The sequence below is a fragment of the Pezoporus occidentalis genome, unplaced genomic scaffold, assembly GCF_034315485.1.
Source record: "Pezoporus occidentalis ecotype Australia unplaced genomic scaffold, CSIRO_AGI_Poc_V1 ctg372, whole genome shotgun sequence".
Taxonomy (NCBI): Eukaryota; Metazoa; Chordata; class Aves; order Psittaciformes; family Psittacidae; genus Pezoporus; species Pezoporus occidentalis.
The window spans coordinates 29405-45370 of NW_026915694.1; the positions used below are offsets into that span (position 1 = coordinate 29405).

General features: G+C 40.5%; 1 protein-coding gene across 6 annotated transcripts in view; it reads right to left on the bottom strand.

The window, feature by feature from the left end:
- Positions 1–15966, bottom strand: part of LNPEP (leucyl and cystinyl aminopeptidase) — a 43732-nt gene that overhangs the window by 24943 nt on the left and 2823 nt on the right. For 3 of the 6 annotated variants that reach the window (XM_062631733.1, XM_062631734.1, XM_062631729.1), the window contains exons 2-3: positions 3103–3943; positions 1651–1789 (exon numbers count right to left, since the gene is read on the bottom strand). In XM_062631733.1, the coding sequence (XP_062487717.1) occupies positions 1651–1789; positions 3103–3943 (980 nt within the window). Of the gene's footprint in view, positions 1–1650; positions 1790–3102; positions 3944–7132; positions 7234–13224; positions 13313–15966 lie in introns of all 6 variants that reach the window. The other 3 variants (XM_062631732.1, XM_062631730.1, XM_062631731.1) reach the window with 3 other exon arrangements.

The window sequence follows — 15966 nt, forward strand, 5'->3', positions numbered from 1 at the left end:
ACTCTACATGTTCCTATATCTTCTTGATAAATTCTGTATCTTCTTGATAAACCTGACCTGTTCTTTTGACACAAGAATTCACATTTGATCCTCAGCACTAAACACACAACTTCATTGCTTTTAATGTCTTTTTCTAATGCTATCTTTGTTCCACATCCAGAAGCTTTCTCAAATTTTTGTCAGACATGCAGATGTTATAACATTCTGTTTTTTTCAAATTTAATTCACATTTCTTGAGGTGCGAGAGCTATTTCCAGTCTAATTAGAAGAAGATTCTCTGGCAACAAAAACTCACTAAACAAAAAATGCCGAGTTTTCCTTTCAGGCATGTTGGCTGGACTCAAGTTACAATTCTTGGCAACACAGAGCTTCAGCTTCTCTGCAGACTCTCTCAGGAAGACTGAAAAGTCTGCTCGTCTCTGAGTGAACACTCAGTGTTCACTGCATCGTGACCCACTTGCATAGTTTGCAGAAAGACACAATCTGAAATGTCACAGTCTTGCCCAACACCACAAACACAGGCACAGCATTTTCCCAACTGACTTCTTTCTGTACATGCAAAGTTGAATTAACACCTCTCACAAAAGACATGAAATCTGAATGAAATCATAGGAAGAAGTAAGGAAAGTGATGGAGGGTCTAGGTTAAATGATTCAACAAAGCACCTACTGAGGAAGGCACCTTGGAGGTGCTGCACAACCACATATGGTAAGAAAAAGAAAAAAAGGAAGTAGACACACGTGCTTGCTACCACGAGGTATCTTACTCTTTATTGCTTATTCTGCTGGAGAAGTCTAGTACCACAATGGACATGAGCAGACATACTAAGTGACAGTAGGCAGGTAACTGCTACCAAAGCACTAGCAACTATCAACTACAGGAAACACCCTCCAATGAGTTTCCGGTCGGTGGTAAATGGTAATAATGTTTTGATGAAAGATAACCTAGTTCAGACACAGACTAGGTAAGAAATTAGTCTTGCTGGTCTGTCTAAATGAATTAGGCTTCCATAAATGTTTGTCAAAAGGTTTAACATCATAAAGCATCACCATAAAATTCAGATATGCTCTTACAAAATTTTGCATGAAAAAATCTAGCTGAAGAAATTTCAGATCCCTCATCCATATTCTGGCGTTGGCTCTGTATTCACACCTTACTTCTCCTCATTTTAGGCTCAAATGCACATCCTTCAAGGTCAGGCATGCCTTTCACGGAGACTGTTGCTAGTTACACAAAGTATTGGTAAAGATATTCCAGTATTCTGCATATTTGCAGCATCAGCAAACATAGAAAACTCAAAAGTAAATCTTAAGGTCTGTTGAGACTGTTGTAGCCAACAACAAAATTCCTGCAAAATAATGATTCATTTAAATGGAACAGGAATCCCTGCTATAGCCAGTCAACATCCTACAATAACAACCCTACAGCAACATCCTACATTGTGCAGTACATTGAGCAGTTTTCTCTACAAAGTTACTTAGTTCAAATCTTTGAGGAAGAGATAGTTGTTTTATTAAAAAGTCACAGACTTTATAGCTTATCTGCTCAAGTCAATATTCTGAGCATTAATGCAACAAAACACAATGCAAAGCACTTAAACAGATTACCTAGGCAGCTGCTCTACTAAAATTTCTCTACAAAAGCAGGTACCTTTGGCATATTTGACATAGTGGAAAGTTTCTCATCTCTCTTGATCTTGATTAAAAAAGTAGCTTTAAATGCTGGTTCATCAAAGCATGGAAAAGCAGACCTTGCTGCCACAGGTTCAAACTGAGTTGCTGCAAACCACCTAATGGGAAGAGCAGAAAAAAGCAAATTAAGAATTATTAAAAGAATAATGTCAGTTTATTTATGATAGAACAGTCATTTCCCTGCAAAACTCGTAAGTTTGTTACGGGAGTTAGCTTTCTGTCAGCTGGTCCTGGACTGACCCAGACTGCTTTTTCTATCTTTCATTTATTGCACTGCTTTGTTTCTAGCAAATGTGCATGGACAAGTGTGTGCCAAAAGCATGAACACTCTTTAAGTACATGACCAGTGTTAAGACCCATTCAAAGTGGGCGGTGGTGTGTGGCAATTTCATTAACCTTGCTGGTAAAAAAACACTGATTTACCCTTTTTAAAAGTGGGTGTGGTGTTTCTCTTTTCTCCAGTCACTGAGGACTTCATGATTGACATGACAATTGAGAGCTGCTTGGCAGCTACATCACAGTATCACAGTATGCTGGAGATTGGAAGGGACCTCAAAAGATCATCTAGTCCAATCCCCCTGCCAGAGCAGGAACACCTAGATAACGTTACACAGGAATGTGTCCAGGCGGGCTTTGAATGTCTCCAGGGAAGGAGACTCCACAACCTCCCTGGGCAGCCTGTTCCAGTGTTCCGTCACCCTCACTGAGAAGAAGTTCCTTCTCAAGTTTAAGTGGAACCTCTTGTGTTCCAGTTTGCACCCATTACCCCTTGTCCTATCATTGTTTGCCACTGAGTAGAGCCTGGCTCCATCCTCGTGACACTCCCCCTTTATATATTTATAGACACTTATAAGGTCACCCCTCAGTCTCCTCTTCTCTAAACTATAAAGACCCAGCTCCCTCAGTCTTTCCTCATAAGGGAGATGCTCCACTCCCTTAATCATCTTGGTTGCCCTGCGCTGGACTCTACGAGTCTACATCTACCAGTCCCTTAGGACTGTAGGATGCACCTCTTTGGGTCCCATGATTTTCTGTATGTTCAGGTTCCTCAAATAGTCTCACACCTGATCTTCTCCCACAGTGGTGAGACTTTGTTCCCTCAGTCCCTTGAGACTCAGGGACTGGGGAGATTTGGGAAAAATTTCCAGGGAGAAACTAAAACAAACAAAAAGCCATATTATAACTACCTACAACCACTATACTGTGCTACATTTAACTGACAGAGAGGCTGCCCTGACTTAACGAACTCGTCTATTAAAGACACTTTTTCAGGTTGATTAATCGGGAGATTAAAGATGGATTTTGCTCAATAGGAATTAGTTGTACAAAACATCCAATAGAAAAAGCTATTTCTATTATTATTAAAGCACAATCTAGAGTGATAGAAGAGAAGATGCATTTGTGGGCATACCTTTGCTTCAAATTCTCATCCTTGTAAGAAATTTTGTAAAAGCCGTAATAGGTATCTGATAACTTAGATGAATATGCTATGTTGACAGTATAATTTTGTCCTACGAGAAGAGCCTCAGGAGCCATAACTGCAATCTGGTCATGCAGTGGATATTCCAGGAATTCAGCTAGCTTTTCTTGATGCCCTCCTGCTGAAGTAATAGTTGCCTTGGTGATATTAAGTCCTGAACTGTGAAGTACAATCTTCCAAGTTACATGGATGATGTTAACCACTATCTTTACAGAGCCTGAAAATTTCAGAGTAGTTAGGTTTGGTTGCAAGACAAGATCATAATGCAGTGGTACAACATCAGAAGGAAGTCTAACTTTTGCCCATGGAAATAGTTTCCCATTGGTTGCCAGGGGGTATATTAGTTCAATTGTATGGTTTCTTTTATGGCAGCCTTCTTTGGTAAAGGTACATTTTGGAAGAAGATAAATCACCATTATTAATGCAACTGTAATCACAAGAATAACTGTGCAAACCACCATGGTCCTTGTAGAGGGCAGTGAACATGATCCATTTGAACTTTGTCTATAGACAGACATGTTGTTCCTGAGACTAGAGCTTCTGTTCATGAAGGACATCCCCAGCAATTTTGCTGATGACTCATAATCCTCTTCATCATCATCCATTTCATGCTCTCCAAGGCCACGCACCAAGAGCCGTGAGCTCCTCGGCTCATATTCCACTTCATCAGGCTCTAGGGGATGTAAACAAGGCTCTTTTGCCAAGTCAACAACGTCAGGCTCTTCTTCAAACATGCTGTTTTCAATCATATTCCTGGGTAACTGAATTTGATCTGAAAAAAGAAAAGACCATATGTTACATGATAAACAAAAGTCGTGGTTATAACACCTCAGATACAGTTTACTGAATTACAGAATGGGAAATACTTTTACAGAACATGCAATCAAGAGGTCATCAATTTTCTCTCAGGTTTGTTTCTAAAAAACTTTTCTGTGCTTTTCTGCCTACCATAATTTCTCATTCAGTATCATTCAAAAGATGCTTCTGTTGCGCATACTCAATCATGTCTTGCACCATAACCAGGGATCAGCTATACCACTACATAGCACTCCCATTTAGAATCACAGAATGGTTTGGGTGGGAAGGGACCTTAAGATCATCTAGTTCCAACCCCCCTGTCCACGTCCTCCAGACAGGGCACCTTCCACTAGACCAGGTTACTCAAAGTCCCATTCAGCCTGGCCTTGAACATTGCTGGGGATGGTGCAGCCATGGCTCCTCTGGGCAACCTATGCCAGCACCTCACCACGCTCGCAGTAAATAATTTCTTCCTTATACCTAACCTAACTTCCCCTATTTAAGCTTAAACTTATTACCCCTTGTCCTATCACTACAGTCCCTGATGAGTAGTCCCTCCCCACCATCCCTATAGGCCCCCTTCAGATACTGGAAGGCTGCTATGAGGTCTCCACGCAGCCTTCTCCAGGCTGAACAGCCCCAACTTTCTCAGCCTGTCTTCATATGGGAGGTGCTCCAGCCCCTTATCACCCTCATTCATTGATGTCAGTGTCTTGGCTACATTATTCCTACCCCAGTAAACTGTATTTGTATTCAACTAAATTAGTCAAGATGGAATATTCTTTCAATTGCAGGATAAAACATAGGCAGCCAATACAGTTTTAGAGGAGTTTCTGAATATAATAGCTAATGAGTTCTTTAATGAAGGAGAAAATCTGTCAATGTGCTGGTAGCTACACAAAATATCCATTTGACATTTTTAATCTTCATTTTCACATATACCCAAAGATTAAACGTATTCCTCAAATAAAAATGGCAGTATAAAAATTATTCCAATAGATACCTTCTCATACAACCCTTGAAAAAAATCCATTCAGGTAAAAAGTTAAACCAGTACTAATCAGATTTTGTCTCCACAAAAATCATCCTTGATAGATAACATAACTGAACATAAAAGAAGAACTGAAATTCATACAAAATTTTAAGAGTACCAAATGCTTTAATACTCCACATGAAGTTATATTTTAATCAAACTTCTGGTTGTGTCTATAACTGTTTATGTAAAAGGTTATCTTTCAACTAACCTACTGAAAAGTGGAAAAAATTAAAAACACTTGTGGAAGTAAAAACTGGACATGGACATCCAAAAGTAGCCAACTTCAGAGCAAGGTACCTTTTTCATACTGCATTTAATACAAAGTACTATAAACAACATAGAAAGGATGTTAACTGGCTTTTGTCAGGACACCACACTGTTGTCTAGAGAACAAAACAACTTAAATGGAAAAGCCCAAGGAATCCCACTACCCCAGTGTTTTAGGGTCTTGACATTACATTTGAGTTAGCCCCCTCTCACAGCTTCTAAAGGACTAGACAAAACTCTTGTCTGTCTGCAAGGCTTCAGAATGAAACTAATCTCTTTCAGACGTGAAGTTCTACTTATAATTGAAAAATAATCATATCACAGCTCTACCCACCACCTTTTAGGTTCCCAGAATGAGAATCGCAATTTTTTCTTTTATTTAAACATACTGAAAAGCAGGTTGGTTTTTAATGATTTCTGATAAAAATACACATTTTGCCAATCTGTACAGAACATATAATATCAGTATTCCCATAATACATTAGTGATTTTATCTATATTGCTAAAGTCCCATCCAATAACTGAGGATATTATTCAGAAACAAATAACATTAATAATTTCAGGAATATAACTATATATCACTGCTTGATAGGATCTAAGATGTTGAAACAGACTAATGTAAGATACTGGGAGGGTAAAGATTTGTGGTTCAGTAGTAACCTTTTATTCCCCCCCCCCCCTTTTTTTTAAAGTCAGGTTTCTATATGGCTGAAATCCTCATAGGTGAAAATAAAACATCTTAAAGAAAAGATGGCAAGAATGTTTTCAAACCAGATACACAAAACTCCTCAACATTTACTTTAAAATGCACCAAGACTTCCTGTTTCAAGGGCACAAACTCCAAAAATGATGGCGTCTGTAGCCACAACACTGAAAAGGATGGAGCAAGAATTTTTATTCTAGCCTATGTTCTACTACGCTTTTCACTTTGTATAGTATCTGTGTATTAAATCTCCAATGATACTAGCCTTCCAGTTATTCTAGAGTTAGACTGACAGACTGTTCAGATACCTTCAAAAGAAATAAAAGCTTCGTAAATCAGCACCTTGCATCTCCAACAAAAAACTACTGGGTTACTTGGGGTGGGGGGGTGGGGGAAGTCAGCCTTGAACATCTCCCTGCAAAGGCCTTAAAATAAAGAAAAAAAAAAAATCCTACTCCACAGAAGTCAGTAGAGGGAAGGTGCACTGGTCAATCTGATCAAGCAATACAGAGATGGATGAAAGCAGGTAAATTGCTGGAATTTGGATCTACCTGCTCACCCTCTGTCTCACTGTAAACATGCTGCTCTGAGTAGGAATAGGATCATAGTGTCACAAGATACCTGGAGCTGGAAGTGATTTCAGCAAGTCACCTACTCTAACCTCCAGGCAAAAAGCACCTTCTGAAAGTTTCTGTCCCTGTGGCATTTCCCAGAACAATGTTCATGTTCCACCCTTTAGGCTGTGGTTGCAGTTTACTTGTCCAGCACTATGGTCTCTACTCTGGTGCATGTGCACTTATATGTCAGATTGGAAGATTCACAGAGTAAAGAAAGAGGGTAGAAAGTTAAGTTTCAAGTGAACACAAAGATAAACCAGAGCAGAAAAATTAATGGAAAGACAAAGTATTGTGCAACGGAAGCTTTTTTACATTTCCTCTGCCCAATAATAGTTTATCAAGAATTCACTAAACAGAGATTCTGTTGATTATTTGTTCTGCTGGCTGCTTTTCAAATCTGCTGTCTAGGTTCAATTAAATTTGAAAACAGACCAAATTTCTTCAAGTCCCAAAGCAATCCCACCCCAAACCAACCAGCTGCTGGTGGAAGACACCCAAATCAGTATCTGCTATGTAGAAAAGGCAGGTATTAAGACTCACATCTCAACCACTCCAAAAGGCAGAAGACAACACAGCTCCAGCACCAGCCATGGCATGTGCCGCTGCATGGACAGCAAAAGAGGTAGATGACAGGGGAGGCACTGCAGAGGGAAGGAGGAGAAAGATAAAGAGTATAAATCTGGCAGAAAGTAGGCTTTACCAGCTCTGTTGCTAATAGAACAGTTTGCTTTTTAAAGAGCTTATTCTCTAGTAAGCTTTTTTCTAAAGCCAACTATCAAAGTATTTTTAAAAGTTGCATGCAAGCACTCTTTCAGTTGAAAAGAATTATACAAAATAATCTCCAACTGAAACTAGGATAGAAAAGCTACAGCAAAAGTTAGTTTCAAGGCAACTCACAGTTTTAATACCTAAGAGACATTCATTTCCATGAAAACAACAGTTAAAAACAATTTCTGCTGAAGCATTTGCAAAAACTGGAAGCAATCAAAGTCTTGGTTCTTCTGTAGTGATGAAAATCTGTAAGATCAGAACTCTACCAAAGATCAAGCGCAATATCAGCCTACCATTCTGCACTGGAGAGCATATAGACAAGGTATCAAAAGCTTACTGGAGTTACGTATGTGCATTCACAGAAGCATAGAAATCAGGCTAGTTTTTGGAGAGGAGCCATGGCAAACATGTATAATTTTTTTACACTCAGATTAACTCTGGATTGTTTGTTTCATACTGGTTTACTGGGACTTACTACAGTACGAATCATCAGTCATGTGAATTGACCTCTTACAACCTCTTAGTTTTGATGCATGAGCTGCTACAATATAGCTAAAAGCCTATGGGAAAGACAAAATAAGGTATTCTTAAACAAAAACCAAGTCATTAGGAATAAGCATCAGTCCAAGGAGCATGACTGTAACCATCACATTTCAGTGTGATCTTTCATGCCAAGCACGGCCAAGACACAAACATTCCAATTGAACACATATGCATTGCACATGAATTCAGATGCCAACTATGACACAGAAAAACTTGGTATAACTGCAATACTAGGGAACTTTAATCTGTAAAGCTGCACATTCCAGTGCACTACCACTGCCATGCCAGAGGCTGCAGGTGCACTAGAGGCATTTGTGGTCATGCAAGTCTAAAGTTAGGGAAATACCGATCTGAGCTGCTAAAATGTACTACAAAAAATTATCTGTCATGAGGCATGAAAATTTAAGTCTTTACTAAACACAAGGAAAAACAAGGAGTAAAAAAAAAATAATAAAAAAGTCATGAGGTCGAGTACTGTTGCTCCCCAACTGGCACTAATTAAATGATGCTAAAAGCATAAAGCTTAAGCTTGAAGTTACAGCAGCTAGAAGCTTGAGCATGCCCCAGTGAAAGTGTCAGTGTTTGCTGGAGTCAAAAAGGGTTCCTCGAGAGTGTTTGTTTGTTTTGTTTAATTTGGGGTGGTTTTTGTTTGTTTGTGTGTTTCATGAATGTGAGATCAAGTACTGCAGTAATGAGCTTCTGCACACACACTGGAGCAGAATTCTGCCAGTTAGCCTGTATCATGGAAACTAAAACAATACATGATTATGTATTTTAAGACCCTCTCTTACCTTAAAATTGCCATAAGAAACAGGAGCTGAGAGCGTAATCTCATGTAAATCACTGTTTATTAGTCTTGGGTGCTTGTAAAAGGCTTTCTGAAAGTGTCTTCCTGATTTTTAAGGAAAGCACAATCGCATTTTCTTCAGCAGGACCTCAGGCTGAAGAACCACATGGATCAATTACTTTCCAGCATTTACTGGTTAGCTTTATACAGAAATAATCAGACTATCACTGATCCGTCTTTAAATGTTTACTTTCATGTTATCAACAAAAAGAGTGTGGCCCGGCACAAGCAATCCAGGAGGTTCCTCAATTGTGTGGAAGACAACTTCCTTCTGCAAGTAATAGAGGAGCCGACAAGGAGAGGTGCCATGCTTGACCTCGTGCTCACCAACAGGGAAGGGCTCGTTGGAAATGTGACTCTCCAGGGCAGCCTTGGTTGCAGCGATCACGAGATGGTCAAATTTGAGATCCTCAGGGCAGTGAGAAGAGCATGCAGCAAGCTCACTGCCCTGGACTTCAAAAGAGCAGGCTTTGGCCTCTTCAGGAACCTGCTTAGGAAGGTTCCATGGGATATAGCCCTAGAGGCAGGGGGGCCCAAGAATGCTGGTTGATATTCAAGGATCACCTGCTACAAGCTCAGGACTGTTGCATCCCAACTAGAAGGAAGTGCAGCAGGAGGGCCAGGAGACCTCCTTGGATGGATAAGGAGCTCCTGAGGAAAATTCAAATGAAAAAAGAGGTCTATAAAAAGTGGAAGCAAGGACAGGAGGCCTGGGAAGAGTACAGGAATGTTGTCCGGGAAGCTAGGGACCAGGTTAGGAAAGCTAAGGCCCAGTTAGAATTAAACTTGGCTAGGGATATTAAGGATAACAGGAAGGGATTCTACAGGTACATAGCAAATCAAAAACAGACTAGGGAGAACATAGGCCCCCTCAGGAAGCTCTCGGGAGAACTAGCTACACAGGATTGCAGAAGGCTGCGGTTCTGAATGACTTCTTTGCCTCAGTCTTCACTGGCAAAGGCTCTGACCACACCACCCAAGTCTTGGAAGGGAGATGCAGGGACTGTGAGAATGAAGACCCTGGGCCCACTGTAGGAGAAGATCTGGTTCAAGACCATCTTAAAAACCTGAACGTGCACCAGTCCATGGGTCCTGATGAAATCCATCCACGGGTCCTGAAGGAGCTCGCAAATGAAGTTGCTAAGCCGCTGGCCATGATATTTGAGAAACCATGGCAGTCAGGTGAAGTTCCCGATGACTGGAAAAAGGGAAATATAACCCCCATTTTCAAGAAGGGGAAAATGGATGACCCGGGAATCACAGACCAGTCAGTGTCACCTCTGTGCCTGGCAAAATCTTGGAGGAGATTCTCCGCGAAGGCATGCTAAGGCACATGAAAATCAAGAAGGTGCTTGGTGACAGCCAGCATGGCTTCACTAAGGGGGAATCCTGCCTGACCAATCTGGTGGCCTTCTATGATGGGGCTACACAACTGATGGACAGGGGAAGAGCAGTTGATGTCATCTACCTGGACTTGTGCAGAGCGTTCGACACTGTCCCACACGACATCCTTGTCTCTAAATTAGAGAGGCATCAATTTGATGGATGGACCACTCGGTGGATAAAGAACTGGATGGATGGCCGCACACAAACAGTTGCGGTCAATGGCTCAATGTCCAGCTGGAGACCAGTAACGAGTGGCGTCCCTCAGGGATCGGTGTTGGGACCGGTCTGGTTTAACATCTTCGTTGGTGACATGGACAGTGGGATTGAGTGTGCCCTCAGCAAGTTTGCCGATGACACCAAGCTGTGTGGTTCAGTTGATACCCTGGAGGGAAGGAATGCCATCCAGAGGGACCTTGACATGCTTGTAAGGTGGGCTGATGCCAACCTTATGAAGTTTAACCTTGCAAAGTGCAAGGTCCTACACCTGGGTCAGAGCAATCCCAGGCACAGCTACAGGTTGGGCAAAGAAGAGATTCAGAGCAGCCCTGTGGAGAAGGACTTGGGGCTGTTGGTTGATGAGAAAATGAACATGAGCTGGCTTCAGTGTGTGCTTGCAGCCCACAAAGCCAACCGTATCCTGGGCTACATCAAAAGGAGCGTGACCAGCAGGTCGAAGGAGGTGATCCTGCCCCTCTACTCTGCTCTTGTGAGACCTCACTTGCAGTACTAAGTGCAGTTCTGGTGTCCTCAACATAAAAAGGACATGGAGCTGCTGGAGCAAGTCCAGAGAAGGGCCACGAGGATGATCAGGGGGCTGGAGCACCTCCCGTATGAAGACAGGCTGAGAAAGTTGGGGCTGTTCAGCCTGGAGAAGAGAAGGCTGCGTGGAGACCTCATAGCAGCCTTCCAGTATCTGAAGGGGGCCTATAGGGATGCTGGGGAGGGACTCTTCATGAGGGACTGTAGTGATAGGACAAGAGGTAACAGGTTAAAACTTAAACAGGGGAAGTTTAGACTGGCTATAAGAAGGGAATTCTTTCCTGTTAGGGTGGTGAGGCACTGGAATAGGTTGCCCAGGGAGGCTGTGAATGCTCCGTCCCTGGCAGTGTTCAAGACCATGTTGGACAAGGCCTTGGGTGATATGGTTTAGTGTGAGGTGTCCCTGCCCATGGCAGGGGGGTTGGAACTACATGATCTTAAGGTCCTTTCCAACCCTAACTATTCTATGATTATATGAATTTACTGAACATTTTACTTATTCGACTGGCAAAAAAAATTGGTTTTTTTTTCATATTTATCTGAAGGTCAATAGATATAACTGAAGCTAACCAATACAAGCTTAGTCTCGATTTTGATAACAAACACAGGCATATGGTCATAGCATCATAGAATGGTTTGGGTTGGAAGGGACCTTGTAGCTCATTCAGTTCCAACCACCTGCCATGGGCAGGGACACTTTCCACTAGACCAGGCTGCTCAAAGTCCCATCTAATCTGGCCTTGAGCACTACCAGGGATGGGGCAGCCACAGCTTCTCTGGGCAAGCTATGCCAGCATCTCACCACCCTCATAGTAAAGAATTTCTTCCCAATACCTAATCTTTACCTACCCTCTGACAGCCTAAAGCCATTCCTCCTTGCGCTGTCACTACATGCCCTTGTAAAAAGTCCCTCTCCAAGTTTCTTGTAGGACCCCTTCAGTACAGGAATGCTGCTATAAGGTCCCCCTGGAGCCTTCTTCTCCAGGCTATATAACGTCCATTCACATCTTAGCAAATATTTTTAAGTTGCAATCCGGTATTTTTTCCACAGTGAAAAGCAGGAGAAGTGGAGGGAAGGGAAGAAGAGGCGCATGTTTTCAATTATACTTTGCTCTTTGGGCACTACTGAGAGAGAAAACCTTCTACAACTCCCAAAAACATTTAGCCAGCGTTCCATTCTCAGGCAGGGGTTGAAAAAAAACACAGGATGGGAAAGAGGGCTCTGAACTTTAATGTTAGAATATGGGGTTTGTGTTTCCTGTTTCCAATCTGATCAAGAGTATGTTTTGCAATTAAACATATAGAAGCTGTTTAACCCCAGAAGCCTAATGAAAAGGCCCTTAGTCTTGCAGGAAATAGACAAGACAGGAAATAGTGTCTCAAATTTCTTGAGCTATTGAACATCCATATTCAAGACTGCTGACTATCTTCTTCACTGTATCTGTCCACCAATTTCAGGGCTGATAAATACCAGGCTCATCACAGCTGAAGTTGCAAAACACTTCTCTACCAGCAACAGTTGTTCTGTGGAAAAATTTGTAGAGAACTTTGCAAAATATCTAACAGCCTATGAGTCATACAATCTGACAGGGTTTGGTTTGTTTGTTTGGGGTTTTGCTGTTGCTCTTAAAGCAATAAATTCAAATTATCATACCTTCTCACCTAGAACAGTTTCTAAAAAAAAAAAAAACCATCCCTATGTGCCTTCCAGATTGCTATTGTTAATTAATACAAACTTGACAACTCAAGTGATAATACTATACAAACCATCTGCAGGTCACAAGCAAGTATTGCATGCTCATTGCTTCATAACTGGTAGTTCAGTTCACAGATGTAATAATGTCTAAAGGTTATTGCCTGTGACTTGCAATGCAGCGACTTTTATATGGTTTTAACAGAACAACAACATATCTCCCTTTTGCCAGCCTCATTATGTAGTAAGTCAAACAACTTTGGTAGAGAAAGACATGGCAGTGTGCCTGCATGGTAGCTGAAGAAATGCTGCGATCTAAATTGCTCGAAAACCCTACCCAGGTATCATGTATCAGCTTTGAAATCAGCTTCATTACAGTCATGGGGTTAGAAGTAGTTCAGACACCAGATGATTTTCAGAAGGCATTCTGGGATCACTTCTTCCATTCATTCTCATAACTGCAAAAGCAGGTGAGAGAGCTGCAGACTGCACTGAGTGACAGACTGATCTATACAGCAGATGAATGTGCCCCGCGGGGTCTGTGAAATACTTCTGCAAAAATACCACCAGGGTCATTCTAGAGCCAACCCTGAGGGAGCTCCAAATAATAAGCCGCGCATACAGGCAGCTAACCTAGGTTGCTTTGCCCAGCAATGAACATATCCTTGCTCACACCACTGTTATTATAACGTAGACACATTTCAGAACATATATACTGCTACTAGAAAAAGAAAGAAAACAGCAAAATTAGGGAAAAATATATAACAGAAATAAAACCCACAACCTTTTGCTCCTCTCTAGACAAAGCATATTTTTAATCACCAATTTTACTTAGAAGAGAATCATTTCTTTAGATCATAGCCGTGCCAATGCTACAACCCCACACAGTAACAGTTCTAAACCCACATGAGGGTTTTTTGCCTTGATTGATCTTAATCCCATAATCATAATTTTTACAGATGAAAAGTTACCACAATATGGCCTACTCTTTTTGTGAAAAGGACCCAGGTTTGGCAAAGACAAGGTTTAGAATCTACATATTGTTATTTTAGATATGCCACTGGAATGGCTTTCATGGCTTCGTGTATAAATGGGATGAGGCAGAAAATAATCACAAAGAACTTTTAAATGTAAAGGATATTGACCCTCCTGCATTTTAACATTTAGTGTAGCCTCTTCTATTCCAGGCACCATCTCTCAGCACAGCACTAGCCTGAATTTTTACCAATCAAGAAAGCTGCCAACAAGTCAGTTGCTGAGATGGAGCCTGCTAGCCTAATCAGTGTACCTAATGTAGGACAAACACGGCATTCCCACCATAAGCAGTTACAAGTAATTCTATTTATGTGTTAACAATTCTTTCTCTGTTCTCACATTTCTCTACTTCCCTCATTATTCTAACCATCAAATTGCTTTTAACTTCATGGCAGATGCTGGAATATTCTGTTCCAGATTTGTTCCTAGTACATCCAGAACCTAGCATTGTAAAATGCCAGCAAAACAAGAATGTAAATCTTTGCCCATGTGAATGGAGCCCAGACTGTTTCTCAGCTACACAGAATGCATCCAAATTACTAAATTCGTTTCTGAGCAGCCATTGCTATACAGGGAGTTCACAGAAGTGCAGTAAAAGCAAATACATATCAAATGCGTTGATAAAACAGGTTCCCATTTAGCTTAGCTGACTCAGGAACACAAGATACAGATGCTACAACACAGCTTTGTGGAAAAATACTATCCAGCAACATGCACTTCCAACAACATAAAACTCATATATAGAAACAGATACAATCAGCTTTTTTCTGTCAGTAATATTTGACTAAAGTAAAATGCTTGGGATATGCAAAATATGGGGGAGGTAGAGAAAACACTGAGGTTCTGAGACTTTTTTCCTACTGTCTCACACCAAAACAGATTACTCGGTCTGTTGACCAAGACTGAATATACAGTTTAAAACAAACAGGAACCTTTCTGCTCCATGACACAACAATATTGACAACAATACAATATTGACAGTTAGGTGTATGCCTGTTGCTCCCAATAGATTATGCACACAGAACATGTTCTGCAATCTCCAATACCAGAATGGAATGGATCTTAAAATCATATAGTTCCAAACACCCTGCCATGGGCAGGGACACCTCACACTAGACCATGTCATCCAAGGGAAAAAAAAAATATATATACTGAATTATATACTGAACAGATCTAACACAAAGACAGAAAACATTGCTGAATAGTCAGGAACTGGCTGAAATTAGTAGATTTTGCAAATGACATTTTTCTCTTTGTAAATTACATTACCGAACTTGAATCATTTCTACTTTCTACAAAAAAAAAACACTTCTTCCCATGAAAGCCTTTTTATTTTGTTCATCAGTTTAATTATGCAATTAACTTCAAAGTTTTTATTTCCTGCGTAAAAAAGATAAAAATAATTTAAGAATGTCAAAGTAAATATTATTTACATTTCAGCAGATCATCACAAGTTTTCTCTTCTGCAGCTACTTGTTTATGCACATCACCTGTCTTGAGAAACGCTGTAATAGTTCACTTCTACCTTTCCTTTCATCTCAAATGGAACAGTTCCGTGTTTAACATATTAAACAGGAAATGGTGAAGTAATCTTTCAGAAACACATACAATCTAAAAATAAAAGCAAAAAGCTTCAAAATATTTCATAATATTGTCAAAAGAGAGATGTCCCAAATTACACGATACATCTCCTTTAGTCAGGTTTGTTGTCTTTTTTTTGTGGCAGGGGTAAAATTGTGTAAGTAGCAAATGACTAGACAGAATTAATAAATTCTGCTCATTAGTTTTTAGTTACCAATTCAGAGGATTTAAGATCATATAACTTGGAAAAATAATTATGTGCAAACACAGTGAAGTTCTACATGCACTTCTAATTACAGTTTGATTATTCACATTTCTGAAAAAGTCTCAGATTAAGAATAGTTATGTAAATTTGATAAATTTATATAAAAAAATAAAATCTTACCAATAACCATTTCTGACACATTTACTAATTTACAAGATTTATAACATTTCAGAGAAAGTTCAGACTGGGAATGAGGAAAAGGTTCTTCACTGAGAGGGTAGTTCATCACTGGAACAGGCTCCCCAGGGAAGTGGTCCCAGCACCAAACCTGTCAGAGTTCAAGGAGCATCTGAACAGCATTCTCAGCCATACAGTTTAGTTTTAGGTAGTCCTGAGAGGAGCAGGGAGTTGGACTCAATGATCCTTACAGGTCACTTCCAACTTGAGATAACCTATGATTAACTCAGTGATTCCAAGACCTAAGACTAGATCTGCAATTAACTATTCTTTCAGAGCCACAGAACTCATACATTATCTTCAACTAAAGTTCTGGG